We start from the raw sequence: 16,177 nt of genomic DNA on the forward strand, positions 1-16,177 counted from the left end.
GCAATTTAAATATATTTTGTTCCTTTAGCTGCTAAGAATTTGCCATTCTCAGCTCTGCCATCTTGTGGCTATCCTGTAAACTGCACACTTACAGCCTGGAACCCACCTTAGACAAGTCGCACTAGAAGCTAGCGAGTCACTTCCCAGATGGGACAGGTCCACCCATATATACACTGGCTTACAGTTTCACCTTGAAATTTCTTGATAAAAATTAATAAAGTATTTGGAACTCAGAAATCTAGAACCCATGTCTACTTGAGCTTGGTGTCTGCAGTGAGCCCCAGAAAGGGCAGTAGCAGGGTTTGGGGACCGCTACCAATACAAGTCTTAAGCACTCCGCTCCAGTCTCTCCTGGAGAATTGTGAGTTAGATCTGGGTGGGGAGAGAGGCAGGTTTATTTTTCCTTTCTTGCTCTTTAAGAAGCTTAAGGAAGTCACAGAATATTAGATTTCCAGGAACTACATGCAATATAGTAAAAAAATTAATACTTTTATTATTTGAATAATAATGTCTTTTATGCAATATATAATAACAAGCCCTTTACCAAGTATCTATTTTTTTAATATTTTTTTTAAGATTTATTTATTTATGCATACAGAACTAGGGTACAGCCAGAGTTGCAGGGGTGGAGAGGGGCTTCACCAGAGACAGAGTGGGGAGCAGAACAGGCAGATCGATGAAGTACACTGCTGAGGGGAGCAGCAGGCAGGTCGGGAGAAGTCTGCTGCGCCATGTGGGTCACCAAGGATCGAACTTGCACTGAAGCGGCTGCAACCAGCTTGCTGTGCTGCTTCCTAGCCCATTGGGGAGGGCCCCAAGTATCTATTTTAAGTAGATAATCTGAAATATAGACAAAATTTATGTGAAAAGATAATTATTGTAATATTAATTATATGAAAATGAGGATATGATGTTTTCCTGTCCATCTTTCTCCTTAATCCTCATTCTTTCCAAACTTTTCTTCTCTGGTCATTATTAATAAATTGTAACCATTAAGGACACTAACTCTTAATATGTTCTAATTTTTGAAAGGATTCGAGATGTCTACTGAATGCAGCTTTTCAAAAAACAATTTAAATTTTAAACCAAAATACCATTTTTCTTAATTTAGATGGCAATTGTCAGACAGGCTGGAAGTGACCAAAGCCTCAGGGTGGGAGAGTGTTTGGGATGAAGTGATTGGAAACCTACTTAATGAACTGGTGAAGCTGGATATTTAGCTGGAAGATTTAATTGCCACAAGCCTTTTGGTTGACAGCTGTGTCTTTCCAACAAAGACGGATGGACTTTCCATTCCAACCAGCCACCCCACTGGCCACCTGTGCCAAGATACTTTGACCCCCCACTCCAGGGCAGGGCAGTGCTATTGAACCTGTGGTAGCAGGAGTTGTTAAGGCTTTGCCCTGAGGCCACTTTGTAAACATCTTGGTAATGGACCTCCTCCCCCTTCCCTGCTAGCTCTCCCTCTAGCCTGATGGTTAGAATAAATTTTTCCTTTTTTTGCCACCCCAGAGGCTCTATTGTTTGCATTTGTGGTGCAGAACCAGAGAGAGGCTCTGACCCAGTGACAGTTTAGACCCTGTGCCCTGTGCCAAGAGCCCAGTGTAGGGCTGGGCGCCATTTGAGGAGGATTCTGGTTCTGGGAACCCAGTTGGGGTAGAGGAGGTGGTATGCATGGATTTCGTCCACTTGGGCCATGGACTCCTCTCCTTGCTGTGAGGGCTTGCCAGAGTGGTGTATCCTGTCAAGTTCCGGTCTGGGGCTGGGGTCACGCTGGACTTAGTCAAAGGGGGCTTCTGCCCGGACACCTCACTCCTGCCCCTCCTGTGCTTTGTGACTTCAGTGGCCTTGCAACTGTCACTTATTTGCCAGTGAGAAGTGTTGGGTCTGCCCTGGCACGGGAAGGTTTCCTTCTGAAAACTTCGTAAGATAGGAGTGAAGTAAAAACGTTTTCATGGATTTCGTTTGCTCAACATCCCACATATTTTCTAGACTAAAGGGCAAAAACTTGGTTTCAAATGTTCTTCATCCACTCAACATGGTTCTTTTGTGTTTTTGTTTTTTTCCTGAGCCCCTACCAGGTGTGAGGTGCTGGGTAGGGATCAAAATACAGCTCTTGCCTTCATGAGTCTTAGTGTATCTGGGAGGTTAAACACTTTCTCTGTGAACAGCACTCCAGATTTCTCTGTGGTATGGCTCTGGTGACTGCCAAGCTGATCTTCTGCATCACTGCTCTTTCTGGGAAGTGGGGTTGAGATGGGCATGTGGAGTGGGCATTGCTTCAGTGTTTGTGACTGGTCTCCTTTCTCAGCGACAAGGTCTTTACCAGGATTCATTCAACTTTTCTTGGTTTACCATTAGGTTACTGCAACGTTGTGATTTGTAAGAGATATAGTTCGTCATTCAGTGAACTGAAATATACTTTTCTTAAGTGTAGATGAAAATATATATTTGTTTTTCAAGTTTGATCTTTGTTCACAGCTCAGGCTCACAGTTCTTGGGATTTTCTGAAATGTTGAGAGTGGTAAAGTTATGTCTTCTTGCTATGTCGATGAGGTGACTTAGGAAAACATCTATTGTGCTGATTGCCAGCGGAGGGGGCTGAAGGTTGAAAAGGTCCCCAAGGGCCAGTAAGTTAACCAGCCTCCTATGTGATGAAGCTCCCTAAAACCCCAAAAGACTGGACCTGGAGAGCTTGGGTCAGTGCTCTCCAGGAAGTGCTGGATTAAACCGGTGATCTAGTAAGTCAAATGTTTCTCTGAGTTCCGTGAACCACTCTAACAATAAGTCAGAGCTTAGGAGGAGTTGGTGGGAACCTGCCATGCAGCCAGCTGGTCAGAAGCAGAGGTGAGCACCTGGGCTTGCAGCTGGTGCCTCTGGTGTATGTGTGTGTGTGTGTGTGTGTGTGTGAGGGAGCAGTCTTGTGCTGAACCCTAAACCTGTGGAAGCTGATGCTCTGTCCAGGTGGATGTGGATGGAGTGGAATCCTGTACCTCGGCTGATGTTGCTTGGTGTTGCGCAGGAAGTTACCTCCAACGCTGCCACTTGAACGTGGGTCCAGACGAGTGACTGGTATTTTGCTGCACACAGCATGCCTTTGTCCACCCTCTGTCTTTTCTTACTCCTCTTCACTTTCCCCAGTGCCCTCAAGCCCCGAGCTCCTGATGCAGGGTGAACCGGAGAGAGCAGCTTGCCTCTCTGCACACAGCTCCCAGTCCAGGGAGGGACAGCAGCCTCAGTCACTGTTCTCTTGTGTCAACTGCAGCTAGTGAGTGTGACCCTTTGCCTCTTGGGGTAACAAGGAAATAGTTGGCCTGCAGAAGAATTGATGAGCTAGACTAGAACAAGGACAGATGAGGGCCCGTTCAGGAGCTGATGTGGGGCCCAGTTTCCAGGCCTGGAGGCTCTTCCTTGGCTTCAGGGAGTTGCCCCAAGCCTTTCCCCTGAACTCTGTGTTTGCTTTGTCCATTCACAAGTGGGTTTCTGAGTTTTTTTTTTTTAATATTTATTTATTTATGCATACAAAACTGGGGTACAGGCCAGAGGTGCAGGCCGGGGAGAAGATTCACCAGAGACAGAGTGGGGAGCAGAATAGGCAAATGGACAAAGTACACTGCTGAGGGGAGCAGCAGCCGGGACAGGAGAGGTCTGCGGCGCCATGTGGGTCACTCCAGAGCGGGGATCGGACTTGCACTGGCTTCGCAGTGCAGTGCTCCAACCCTCTGCACCACCAGGGAGGGCCTGGGTTTCTGAGTTTTTAATTGACAGCTGAGAGCTCTAACAGATAAAGGGAACAACAATTTCTTCGCTCATTCCCTTAGCGAATTTTGCGAACTTTGGCTTCTCGCCTCAACCTCTTTTCTTTCCTTCAAGGAACTTTTTCTTCTAGTTCACACGGAAAGTGAAGTTGTCAGATGATGATAATAAATTGTCTTCTCCCTTCACTATAAAATGGTACGGACACCAGCACTTACTGAGCCTTTTGCTCCTGGAGGACAAGCACAATCTCCTTCCAGCTCAGGGCCTTCCTTTTCCATTGCAAATAGGTCTTTGCAGGAAGCAACAAGGAAATGCCATGCGCTCCAGAAAGGGAGTTAACATCAAAAATGGATAATGGGATGGAGGCTGTGTGGACCCCTCTATCCCATCTGAGATGAGAACTGACTGAGCGGGAATCTGGGGTTCTGCTACCACCCGGTACAATGTTCTTATGAGACAGAAGTCTCATAAGAGACTTCTGTAAGTCAAAATGACAGAAGTAAAGAAACAGTTACATGGGACATCCTGGGCTCCTGCTTTCATTTTCAGATGCTGGAACGAGAGAACATGAGCGGCCCCCAGGTTTGTAGTTACTCACCAGTGTGGGGGGCACAGAGCTGATGGAACATTGGTCTGGATGTGAAGAGGGGTTTTTGGACAAAGTGGGTACAAGGCTTGGCTCCCGCTGCACTCTGTGGGTCACAGCGAAGACAGCATCCTCAGTGGTGCGCAAGCTGGAGTCAGAGGGCTGTGTGGTCACGCTGTTGGCTGGGCTAGGAAGATTCTGACAGAACCAAATGCCACGAAGGGAAAAGCCATGAGTTCGAAACCTTGCTCCACAGAGAGCTGCTGCTTTTTGCTTCGATGCTGCTACGCAGATGCTAGGACAGCCCCCCGCCCCCCAACTGGGCACCTCTCGACAGTCAGAGTGCTGGCGAATCAGCTCCACCGAGTCATTCTACACTAGTCTGGGAGTTGCAAACAGGAAGTGCCGGCAATTTTTCTTCCATCAAGTAGACATCTACTGGTTATCATCTTTTTTTTTTTTTTTTTTTTTTGCTGGAAAGATGATCTGAACTGTCTATGTCTTCTGTAGTTTCTGTTGCAAGCAGAGAGTTTCATGTACTTTCTCCCTCAGGTTAGGCTCCTGCTGCCTAGATTTCCTGAATCTCTACCTGCATTGCTGCAGGACTCAGGAGACACCAGCTAGTAGGGCTGGTTAAGAGGCATCACCCTTTGTGGCATTTTCACACAGACCATGGGGATGGCCACTTCCCTGTCCTTCTTGCTCTGGTTCGCAACAGGCTCTATGGTATCAGCTTCATTCTTTCAAACTCTGGACTTCCTGAAGGCTGACTCCAGACACTGGATCCTCACACTCCAGGATACTCAAATCCATTTCTTGGTGGTTTGATCTTTAACTCTCCAGTTTTTAGTGCATTACATTTCAGGCACAGCAAGAGATTCAAGGGAGTGTTGATGAGTTGAAGGATGGGTATGGTCAAAATATGAGAGCTGGAGCAGTAGAACTTCAATACGTAAAAATACAGAAAGCGATGAGTTACCAGTGTGACAGGATCTAGGGGGCAGTTGTGTGTGTGAGCCGAGAGTCCTCAGTTTCCTGGTGAACGCCACCTCACTCATCAGATGCTAGTTTAAACAGCACCTAAAAAGAAACTTCCTTTGACTGGATTCGCCCTCCCTGCAGGACCCCTTCATAGGAATCTCTCATGGCTGATTGTGTTTTTCTTCATGTCTTTTCTATATATGTTGCTTAAAAATTACATATACAACTCAATATTTGCATGTATATAGTTTTAATATTGTCTTTTACCACCAGCTGGACTATAGCCTCCAGCAGCCCAGGGGCAGAATCTGTCCTTAGCACCCCCACATTCACCTGGGAATTCCTATACTACTGGTCCTCATTTTTTGCTGGTTTGATCATTACTCTTGTATTTTAAGTCTCCTGTGTTTCCCTAAAGTCACAAGCTTGACCAGAAGGAAGGACCATGCCTGATTACACCAGAGACTTGGTTCCAGGCACCAAAGTGTAACTGATCCCTTTGGGACCTCACAGTCTGAACTGATGAGCCAGGATCACTGGCAGAGAGAAACCACTCATGCTTTGTGATGGGACTTTTCTACCCCTGCCTCCCCATGTGTCTAGTTTTCAGAGACCTAAGGAAACATGATTTCGTCAATGGCCATGTCACTCATATAAGGAGATAATTGAAGATTCAGAATCTCATTGGTGTTTGAGCTTCAGAAAGTGGCAGATGAGAGCCCGATAGCATCTGAAATGGTAAAAGGTGTCTCTATTGGCTCTCGTGGGACGATGTCAGGTGGTGTGTACAGTCCCCTCCCATTGCTGAAGGCCTTTGCCAGTCTCCTGCCGCCTGTTCGCAGGGTTAGTTCACAGCTGGGCCGTGACCTTGATGACAGAGTCGGGATGGCGTTGCTGGGACATCTCTTTCTTCAGGGACTCTGCTTTCTCCACCTCAGTGCCGTGGTGGGGGCTCAAGGTGAGAACTGCCTCTTTCCTGGGGTCAAGAGTGAGTGAGTGAGTGGACACAGCGGGCAGGGCCAGGCCAGCACTCCGTCCTGGAGTGTGGAGTCAGCGTCGGTGTGGAACATCTGCTTTTGACCAACGGGATCCACACTGACTGTGAACATTGGCTCTGCTGTGGGGTGTCAATTGGTCAGAGCCACAGATTTTGCAAAGAAGTTTCTTGTCCAGAGTGAGATGAGTCAGTTTGGGTCCTCTCCATTGTCACACTTGTTGTGGGGGTGTCTGCTTAGTCCTAGAGGCCTCGAGCTCCTGGGAAGGGGCAGTGATTCACCTCAGCTGGGCCTGGGGCTGTACTTCGTGTGTGTGTTGGGGGAGGCTGGGGAGATTTCTGTGTCTTACGCTCCTTCAGGCACTGGGCTTGTGTGTGTCATGGATGTGAGGGGTATGTGAGGAGGGTGCGAAACTCCAAGAGGAACAGGGCTGGGAGTCAGTTGGCCTGTGAAACGCACAGCCCACACTGTTGGAGGGCATGTCAGCCGTGTGAGCCAGATCGTAGATAACCTTGCACCTGTCTCTGGTTCCTCTCCTTCACTCCGTGGTTACCTCTTCTTAACTGTGGGGCTCACCCAGTGCTGGGCTCTGTGAGAGGCCTGGCTCCTGCCTCACCTACTCTGCTAGGTGTCTAGAGCCTGCAGGCACAGAGATGAACTGATGATGGGCAGCTTCTGCGGTCATTTCTCAAGTCCTGCCCAGACAGATGGATTTCTCGCTGGGGTCCTGGCTGGTCCTGGCCACCTCTCTAGGGCGGATAGTTAATGCTAGGACACATTTTCTCTCTCATGCACCCTTCTGTGTGGCCCTGCAGGCTGCTTCCCCGGAGTCTTTGACTTGGGACTGCAGGCATGAGGGACAGGACTGCAGACAAACCAGCCTTCAGCCTGGAGATGGCCAGACTTGGGCACTGGTCCGGGTGAGGCTGGCAAGGCTCCGGCTCCTCTCAGTGCCCATGCTCATCATCTGTAGTGCAGTCTCTTAGTCCCATAACTCTCCTGGGCAAAGCTCTCCCTCCTAGCTCCTGCTCCTGGAGTCCTGCCCATGTGCTTGTGAAGATTCTTCTCTCTACTTGAATCTCTGAAGTGCAGAGACTTTTTTGTTTAATTAATGAAGTACCATTATTTCACAGCTTTGTTAATATTTTGACAGTATAGGACTTTTCCCCTAAGGGGTGGCCCCTGTACCTCCCCCACCACCAAAGCACCCATCTTTCCCACAGTCAGTTTCAGTTATGCTCCCCCAACTCCGGGTCTCCTTTCCCTCCCTCTCCTCAGAGCTGGGTTTTGGTCCCAGGAAGGGGAGAGGACTATGAGTATTTTCATATCAGGCCCCATCTCTTATTAGGTAAACTGGGAATTCTCCTCAGCTGTTAATGAAGAAGGAAGAGCTTTGGGCCAAAGTGCACATGTTCTTTTCATTTTTCCTGAAACAGCACCATTCAGTGTTATCCTACCACAAATGTATTCTTCTACTTCATACAACCAATGTTGTATGTAAAACAATGTCCCTGGCCTTTCTGGGCATTGATGACTTCTGAGCTGGACACGCATTATGGGAGTCTCCACTGTGAAATCCATGGTGACCATTGGCAAAGGCTGTCCCAACTGGTGTGCCTGGAGCTGGTCCTACAGGTTTGCCAGAAATAATCGTGTGCTTCTTTCCCCAATTCTATGTTCAGTGGTGCCACATTGGCAGCTTAAAATTGACCACAGTGGGAATATTTATACCTCACATCAACAAGCACGATACATCAGGGATTACTACTGTCATTCTTTACCTCAGAGAACTTATCTTTAATACTTTGTAGCACACCCCTGTGTGGCCTTCTAGAATCTCCCCTGTGACCTGTGTTTGTATCTGCATCTCTCTTGCAGCTCTGGAGCTCAGGCTGGTGAATGGAGGGCACCACTGTGAGGGGAGAGTGGAAATGAAGTACCAAGGAACATGGAGCACACTGCTCGATGAGTACTGGCGCTTGGAGGAAGCCACTGTGGTCTGCAGACAGCTGGGCTGTGGAGCTGCTGTTAGTGCCCTTAAAGGGGCTCCATTTGGTCCAGGTCATGGACTGGTTTGGTATGGCTATCTCCACTGCTCAGGGACAGAGTTGACTCTCAATGGCTGTTCTCATTCTAAATTTCAAGACTATCGTAATAAAGCTTCCCATTCCAGGGATGCTGGAGTAGTTTGCTCAGGTAAGACTTGCTTAGTCTGGCAGGGAATCACCAGCTGGAAAAGTCTCAGTCTCATTGCCACAATAACTAAAAATATAAGGACAGACTAGAGTCACATGACTCCTAGAGCAGTAGGTGCTCAAGGGAGTGTAAGGGTGTGCATGGCCATACAAGAAATGCTCCAGACCTGTGGGTCTCAGCCCTCCAGGTCTCTGTGGTATGTCAAATGAGGTGAAAGTGCAGGTCCACCTGCTAGTTATATTTGTGAAATCAGCGCATCATGTTAGCTGTTTTATGCCTTTCATGAAATAGTCACAAGAAAGGATACAGGAGAAAACAGGTTAATAGACTCACAGGTCCCAGGATAGTCACCGTGTGCCATAAAGGGGCCACATTGGCTGCACGCAGGGAGCAGGTGAGAAGCCAAGAGAGTAAAATCTTTTGGGACATTTCAATACATACATTTAACGTAATTATTGATATATTTGGGGTTAAGTATATTAGCTTCCCCATTTGTGTATGCTTTATTTGTTCCTATTTTAATTTTTAACTGAGTATTTTTATTCTATTTTAGTTGCTCTCTTATCTTATTAGTGATACTATTTACCTTTAGAGTTTACCGTATTTGACCATCAAATGTTTCTGTTCTGAAGGAGAAGGAAGATTCTTCATGGGCTATGAGATGTAACAGACAGGGAAGCTTGGCCTCTACCATTCATAGGCACATTTACTGGAAAAGCAACATCTAGAGTCTTCTGAAAGCCTGTCTTCAGTGATGAATGAAGTAAATCACATTTTACAATCAGATGATATATTTCTTAACATACGAGATCTTACCATAGTAAAACTCAATTCCCTGTTCTTGTCATTTGTGCTATTGCCATATACTTATAAATACATCTTACAATGAATTAATTTTAATTTTTGCTTTAATATTCCATTATTTTAAAAATGAGAAAAAGGGTTTTTTTGGGTAATTTTCTTATGGATTTATCATTTACAGCAGTCTATATTTTTGGTAGATAATTTTTTTTTATCTTTTATCATTTTCTATAACTTGAAGAAATTTGGTAAAGAAAATTTTTGTGTAGCAGCATGGGAATCTCAAATTCTATCATCTTTTAGCTATTATTCATGTTCATTCAGTCTTGAAATGTAATTTCACAGGTGACTAAAATTCTAGGTTGGCTGTTTCCCCTAGTATTTTAAAAATAGCTATCCATTCTCTGGCAAGCACTGTATCTACCGAGGAACCAGTAGCACTTTCCTCTTGGAGTAGGGGTTTAACTTATTTCCCCTGTTTTATGATTTTTTTCTTTACCACTGGGTTCCAACAATATCAAGTGTTTTGAGGTTTTTTCCTTATATTTTTCTTGTTTGGAATTTATTTAGTTTGTTGGATCAGTATGTTTATAGTTTTCATTTAATTAGGAAAAGTCAAACTTTCTTCAATTTTATTTTCAACTCCTCTTTTATTCAGAACCTCTAATGACAAATATTAAAAAAATCTGTTTTTTAAAAAAATTATTTTTTAAAGATTTATTTATTTATGCATATAGAACTGGGGTACAGGCCAGAGGTGCAGGGGGTGAGAGGATTCACCAGAGACAGAGTGGGGAGCAGAACAGGCAGATCCACTGAAACACACTATGAGGAGAGCTGTGGGCAGGTCAGGAGAGATCTGCTGCGCCATGTGGATCAGCTCCCTGGCCAAGAATTGAACTCATGCTGCAGTGGCTGCGGGCAGCTTCATATTACTGTACCACCAGGGAAGGCCCACTGTTTTTTAAAAAAAATTTAAAAGATATTCTATATAGTAATTGGTGTAGTTCCCATAGTTTTTGTACCACATCACCTGTGAACCATCAACTTTGTGTTCTTTCCTCCCCTGTTTTGACTTTCCTCCTTCCCCCTCTCACTCTCTCCTCTTTGTATGTCTCAGAGCCATGGTCAGCTTGCAAATTATTTTTAATGTCTCTTTTTGATTGCCTCATTATTCCAAGGTCTTCCAGAAATATGGGGTTCAATTTCCTTGAAATGAGAGGGGTCCTTGCTTTCTTTTCATGATTGATTTCTGGCTTGATGTCTTATGGTTAGAAAAGATAGTTGGGATGATTCTGATCTTAATGTCTGTTGATATTTGTCACAGTATGTGGTTGATCCTGGAGAATGATCCATGTGCACTTGCGAAAAGTGTATATTTGGATATTTTGGATACAATGTCCTAGAAATGTTTGTTAGACCCATATGATCTAGCAATTTATTTAGGAGTATTGTATCTTTGTTTATTATTTTTTTCATTGATCTGTCCCTTGGTGAGAGTGGGGTATTGAAGTCCTTCCTAAATGTGTATTTTCCCTTATGTCTGTTTTCAGAGACAATAGTAATTATCCAATGTATTTTGGTGCTCCATCATTTGGTGAGTATATACTGTTGCAGGTTATGTCTTCCTGGTGTAGTGTCCCCTTGATGGTTATTTAATGACTATCTGTGTTTCTTGTTACCTTCTTTAGTTTGAAGTCTGTTTTATCTGCTATGAGTGTGGCTGTTCCTACCTTCTTTGGGGGTCCATTTGCTTATAGAGTTATTTTCCAACCCTTTACTTTCAATCTATGCTTATCTTTTGCAATTAAGTGTGTTTCCTGGAGACAGCAGAAGGTTGAATTCTGTTTTCTAATCCAACATGCTATTCTTTTGATTGGTGAGTTTAGCCCATTAACATTGAGGGTGATTAATGATACATGAAAGTTTGTTTTTGTCTTTTTGTTCATCATTTTATGGTTCTAGTCAATATATTTTTCAGTTCTTTCTGTTCATTTCTCTGTTGGCTTAGATTTTAAGACTTCTAGTATTTCTCAGAGTGGGTTTTTTTTAAAAAAGATTTTATTTATGCATTCAGAACTGGGGTACAGGCCAGAGTTGCAGGGGTGGCGATAGGCTTCACCAGAGACAGAGTGGGGAGCAGAACAGACAGATCAACGAAGTACACTGCTGAGGGAAGCAGCGGGTGGTTCAGGAGAGGTCTGCCCTGCCATGTGGGTCACCTCCAGGGCAGGGATTGAACTCGTGCTGAAGTGGCTATAGCTTCTAAGTGCTGTGCTTTAACTCGCTGCACCACCAGGGAGGGCCCAGAGTGGGGTTTTAGTAATAGTATTTCTGGAGATTTTTTTTTTTTTTTGGTCTGAGAACATCCTTATTTTTCCCTCAAAAAGGAAGGAGAGCTTTGCAAGATAAAATGTTCTTTGCTGGCATTTCATGTGTTGGAGTTTTAAAAAAAATATACTAACTCCATTCTCTTCCTGCCCATAGTTTCTTCAGAGATGTCTGATGTCAGCCTAATTGGTTTTCATTTATAGGTCATCTAATTCTTCCCCCTCATCAGCTTCATTATTTTTCTTTGTTTCGGACTCTTGCAAGCTTTACTATTATGTATCCTGCTGTATTTCCCTTTCATTATGGTAATTTGGTGTTCTTCTAACTTCTTGTATGTCTATTTCCATTTGCTTCTTGGGAAGTTCCTTCAGTTATTTCCTTGAATAATTTCTCAATTCCTTTGTCTCTTCTTTCTCCTCCTAGAATTCCTATAACTCTTATAGTTTCTTTTTTTTATTTTAAAGATTTATTTATTTATTCATACAAGAACTGGGGTACAGGCCAGAGGTGCAGGGGTGAGAGGATTCACCAGACAGAGCAGGCAGCAGAACAGGCAGATTGACAAAGTACACTGCTGAAGGGGGCAGCCAGTGGGTCAGGAGAGGTCTGAACCTCCCTGAATAGGGATCGAACTTGTGCTGCAGTGGCTGCGACTAGCTTCGTAGTGCTGCGCTTTAACCCATTGTGCCACCAGGGAGGGCCCAATCTTATAGTTTCTTTTCTTATGTGTCAAGTCATTCCTGAAGTGTTTTTTCATACCTCTCTTTCCTTTTCTCTTTTGTTTCTTTTTATATTTATATTGTCCAGTGTAGCGATTCATTCTTCCATTTGTTCTATTTTGCTTTCATGGCTTTCCCCAGCATTGTTTAACTCATCCATTTATCTTTTAGCATCCTGCAGCTCCTTATGTTTCTTATTTAAAGACAATCTTGTTCTTTTAAAGACAATCTTGTTCTTTTGATTGTTGATTATATTTTCTCATATCATTATTTTCCTGTTCTGCATCTTCTCCTTTATCTGTAAGCATTTAATTATGGCAATTTTGAATTTTTTATCTGTCAGGTAGTGAAATTCTTTCATGTTAGTGTTGTTGGGTTGTGGAGGTAGATTTTCTTTCTGTGGTATATTGTTCCCAGGAATTCTTGCTTGATCATTTCTATCCTCTTTCTCCCCATTGTTCAGTTTTAGTTAATTCTAGGCATAGGGCCTAGGGCCACTGGACAGCTAGTGCTGCAGGGAATGATTTCTGGGCATTTTTACTGGGCATGGATGGATCTGCCCAGGGTCTGAGAAGCTGTGACTTGTGGGCAAGGATGGGGGCAGAGGCTTCTCCTGGCTACCACCTTGGCTCCTACCTCAGTTCTTGTCCACCTCAAATTTCATAATTTTTCATTCTGTTTCTTTGAAGAATGCCATAATATGGATCGTAGTATAGTACATTACCTAAGGCAGGATAGTTGTTAGCAATGTTAATTCTTCCAATCCAGGGGAACAAATATTTTGCCAATTCTTAGTGTACTGGAGTGGGGTTTTACTTAATGGAGTACTTGGAGAATTTCTTTATGTAATAACTTATAATTTTTAGTGTAAAAGTCTTTTATTTCCTTTTAAAAATTATTTATTTAAGTATACAAGAACTAGGGGATAGACCAGAGGTGAGGGGAGTGAGAAGATTCACCAGAGACAGAGTGGGGAGCAGAACAGGCAGATCGAGGACTTAAACTGCTGAGGGGGAGTAGTGGGCGGATCTAGAGAGGTGTGCTGCACCATGTGGTCAGCTTCCTGGCTGGCCAGGGCTAGAACTTCCTGCTTCAGTGGCTGTGGATAGCTTCTTAGTGCTTTGTTTAACCCATGCTTTGTTTAACCCACTGCACCACCAGGTGGGGCCAAGTCTTTTATTTGTTTGGTGACAGTTATTCTAAGATATTTAATACCTTTTTATATGATTGTAATGGGATTATTTTCTTATTCCATTTGCTAGCTTATTATATGAATATAGAAATGCAACAGATTTTTGTATATTAATTCTTAGCCTACTAAACTTCTACTGTTACACAAGAACATAATTGGCTTTAATATTTCTAATACCTCATCCTTTCACATCTGCCTTTGATTTCATAAGTTCTTTATAATTTTCTTCCATTTAAATCTTAAAATCAAGTAGAAAATGGAAAGGAGTTACCAATAATTTGCTTCTGAAAGTTCTAGCTTGATGTGTATGAGAACTTTGTGGTTATTAAGCATACATTTGAGAATCTAATGCTTTTTTAAAGTTATTAAAACATTAAAGAAAAATATTTCCCTTCTGTTTTGAGTGTGCAACTTTTTAATTAATATAGAAACTAACAACTTGTTATGTGAAAACTGATTTAATTAGAATGAGTAGCCTGTGACCACCAGATTGGGGATCCTAACCTTAGCCTCTCTGGGGAGGTGGAAATAGATCAGAAGTAAAAGATAAGCAGTCAGTCAGCTCATCATTCACTCTTGTATGTGGACAAGCTTATTCTTTGATTCTTTAATATCTGTGGTGTCATCTCTGCTCTTTCTTGTTCTTAGTGGTAGATTTTTATTTTTATTTTTACAACATTATTCTGGACTCTGCTGCAGTCTTCATACTTATGCAGAGTACTTTACCAGTAAGGATTCTACCATGTACATTAATACTAACACACTCAGAAGTCAGGCAAGCAAGTACAAATTGTTCTTTATGACTTGGGGTTTTATTTTTGTTCTTTTTGAGTTACCTTTCATTTTATCCAAAATATAGTCCCTGAGTCACCAAATTATGGTCCAGAATTGTTTTTTTTGCCTCCATCTTTCAGTTTAAACTTCACCCACTCCTAAATTACCTACCATGCACCTACCACACACCATTATACAGATATTTCTTCCCTTTTTGATTCTTTTCTCCATCCACTTGTTAAAATTGAATCTCTTGTTTACAGTAAAGGAAATGAAAATGAGTTTCAAAATTAGTTGGTGGATAGGAGAAGTACAGGATTGATAAAACCTGTTCAAATTTTGTTTGACAATTATTTCCCCAAATATTTGTATCTTTTATCCATATGTAGGCTTGTGCAATCTCCAAGACTCTGAATGATGATCTGTTTGCTCTCCTTTTCTTCCTTCCTCTTACCTTTTTTACCACATGTTTCTTAGCTCAAGAACCCTACAGGAGAGGAATACACAGTTAACATAGTGATAGGATTAAAATATATAAATTGCTCCCATTTCTTAACATTTCCAGGTCTTGGAAAAAATAATCTATGTAAGAAAGAATCAGTAAATTTAGGTGTCTGATAAGCGCCCACTGAGCACTCACTCTCTTCCAGGTTCACTGACAAATCTTAGGGTTTCAACAGAGAATGTTAGGACTAGCTGTGCCTTCTATGACTCTGAATTTCTTAACACCTGAATTCATCTGTGCATAGATGAATCAGGTCATCTAAGAAATTCTTAGATTTCTCGCCATCCAAAGGTATCAAAAAATATGAAACCATAGAAGTGGACTATAACATCCCTACTTCCTCCTCGAGCCATCAGTCTGTCTGTCGACTGGCAGCACTCATGATACAGCACTTACAGTTTCCTCTGTCACTGGCCACTTGAGCACCAGCTCCTGAGACAACAGTGGCCAGAATCTAACCCAATAAATCTTAGACTGGCTTCATGCCTGGAGGACAGGTCTCTAGCCTCTTTAATGCCAAGTCTCATTTTAACTTTGGGTGGGCAAGTCTGAATGCCCACCACAGAGCAATGTCTTCAGGTCCTGTAGCTACCTGCCTCCTTGATCTGGCTCTGCAAATACTTCTGAGTATCTTTTAGAAAATTACTAATGAAAAAGTAATTTTAATGCTGTCAGATTCTTTCTTCATGCCCCATCCCTAGAAAAGAAAGGTATTCACACCATTGCCTGTACATGCTTTTCTGATGCCACTGACAGGTTATTTACACTCCCTTTTCCTTTCTCTAGGATTTGTGCGTCTGGCTGGAGGAGATGAGCCCTGCTCAGGGCAAGTGGAAGTGCATTCCAGAGGAGTCTGGACTCCAGTGTCTGATGGGAACTTCACATCGCTCACCGCCCAGGTCATCTGTGCAGAGCTGGGGTGTGGCAAGGCTGTGGCTGTCCTGGGGGGTGTACCCCTCAGAGAGTCGGATCGAGGGGTCTGGCCTGAGGAGTTCTGGTGTGAGGGGCAGGAGCAGAGGCTCTGGCTCTGCCCCAGGGTGCCCTGTGCAGGAGGCACCTGCCACCACCGCGGGGCTGTTCGCCTCGCCTGCTCAGGTGAGACCCGGGCAGGATTCACCCTCCCTGCTTACTTTGGGTTAAAACTTTGACTGAATCTCTGTCTCCTCCTCCAGTATACACCGAAGTCCGGCTCATGAACAGCGGCAGCTCTCGCTGTGAGGGGCGGGTGGAGATGCGTATTTCAGGGCGCTGGAGTGCGCTCTGCGCCTCCCACTGGAGTCTGGCCAATGCCCATGTTGTGTGTCGCCAGCTGGGCTGTGGGGTCGCCCTGTCCACCCC

The 16,177-nt window shown here is 43.9% G+C and overlaps 1 protein-coding gene across 1 annotated transcript in view; it reads left to right on the forward strand.

The window, feature by feature from the left end:
- Positions 1-6,211: 6,211 nt before the first annotated feature.
- Positions 6,212-16,177, forward strand: part of LOC101620266 (antigen WC1.1-like) — a 75,760-nt gene continuing 65,794 nt past the window's right edge. Inside the window, exons 1-4 of the mRNA XM_012732329.1 lie at positions 6,212-6,284; positions 8,200-8,517; positions 15,626-15,934; positions 16,012-16,176. Of these exons, the coding sequence (XP_012587783.1) occupies positions 6,212-6,284; positions 8,200-8,517; positions 15,626-15,934; positions 16,012-16,176 (865 nt within the window). The remainder of the gene's footprint in view (positions 6,285-8,199; positions 8,518-15,625; positions 15,935-16,011; position 16,177) is intronic.

Source organism: Condylura cristata, unplaced genomic scaffold (assembly GCF_000260355.1).
Source record: "Condylura cristata isolate star-nosed mole 26May11 unplaced genomic scaffold, ConCri1.0 scaffold00034, whole genome shotgun sequence".
In the NCBI taxonomy this organism is placed as follows: Eukaryota; Metazoa; Chordata; class Mammalia; order Eulipotyphla; family Talpidae; genus Condylura; species Condylura cristata.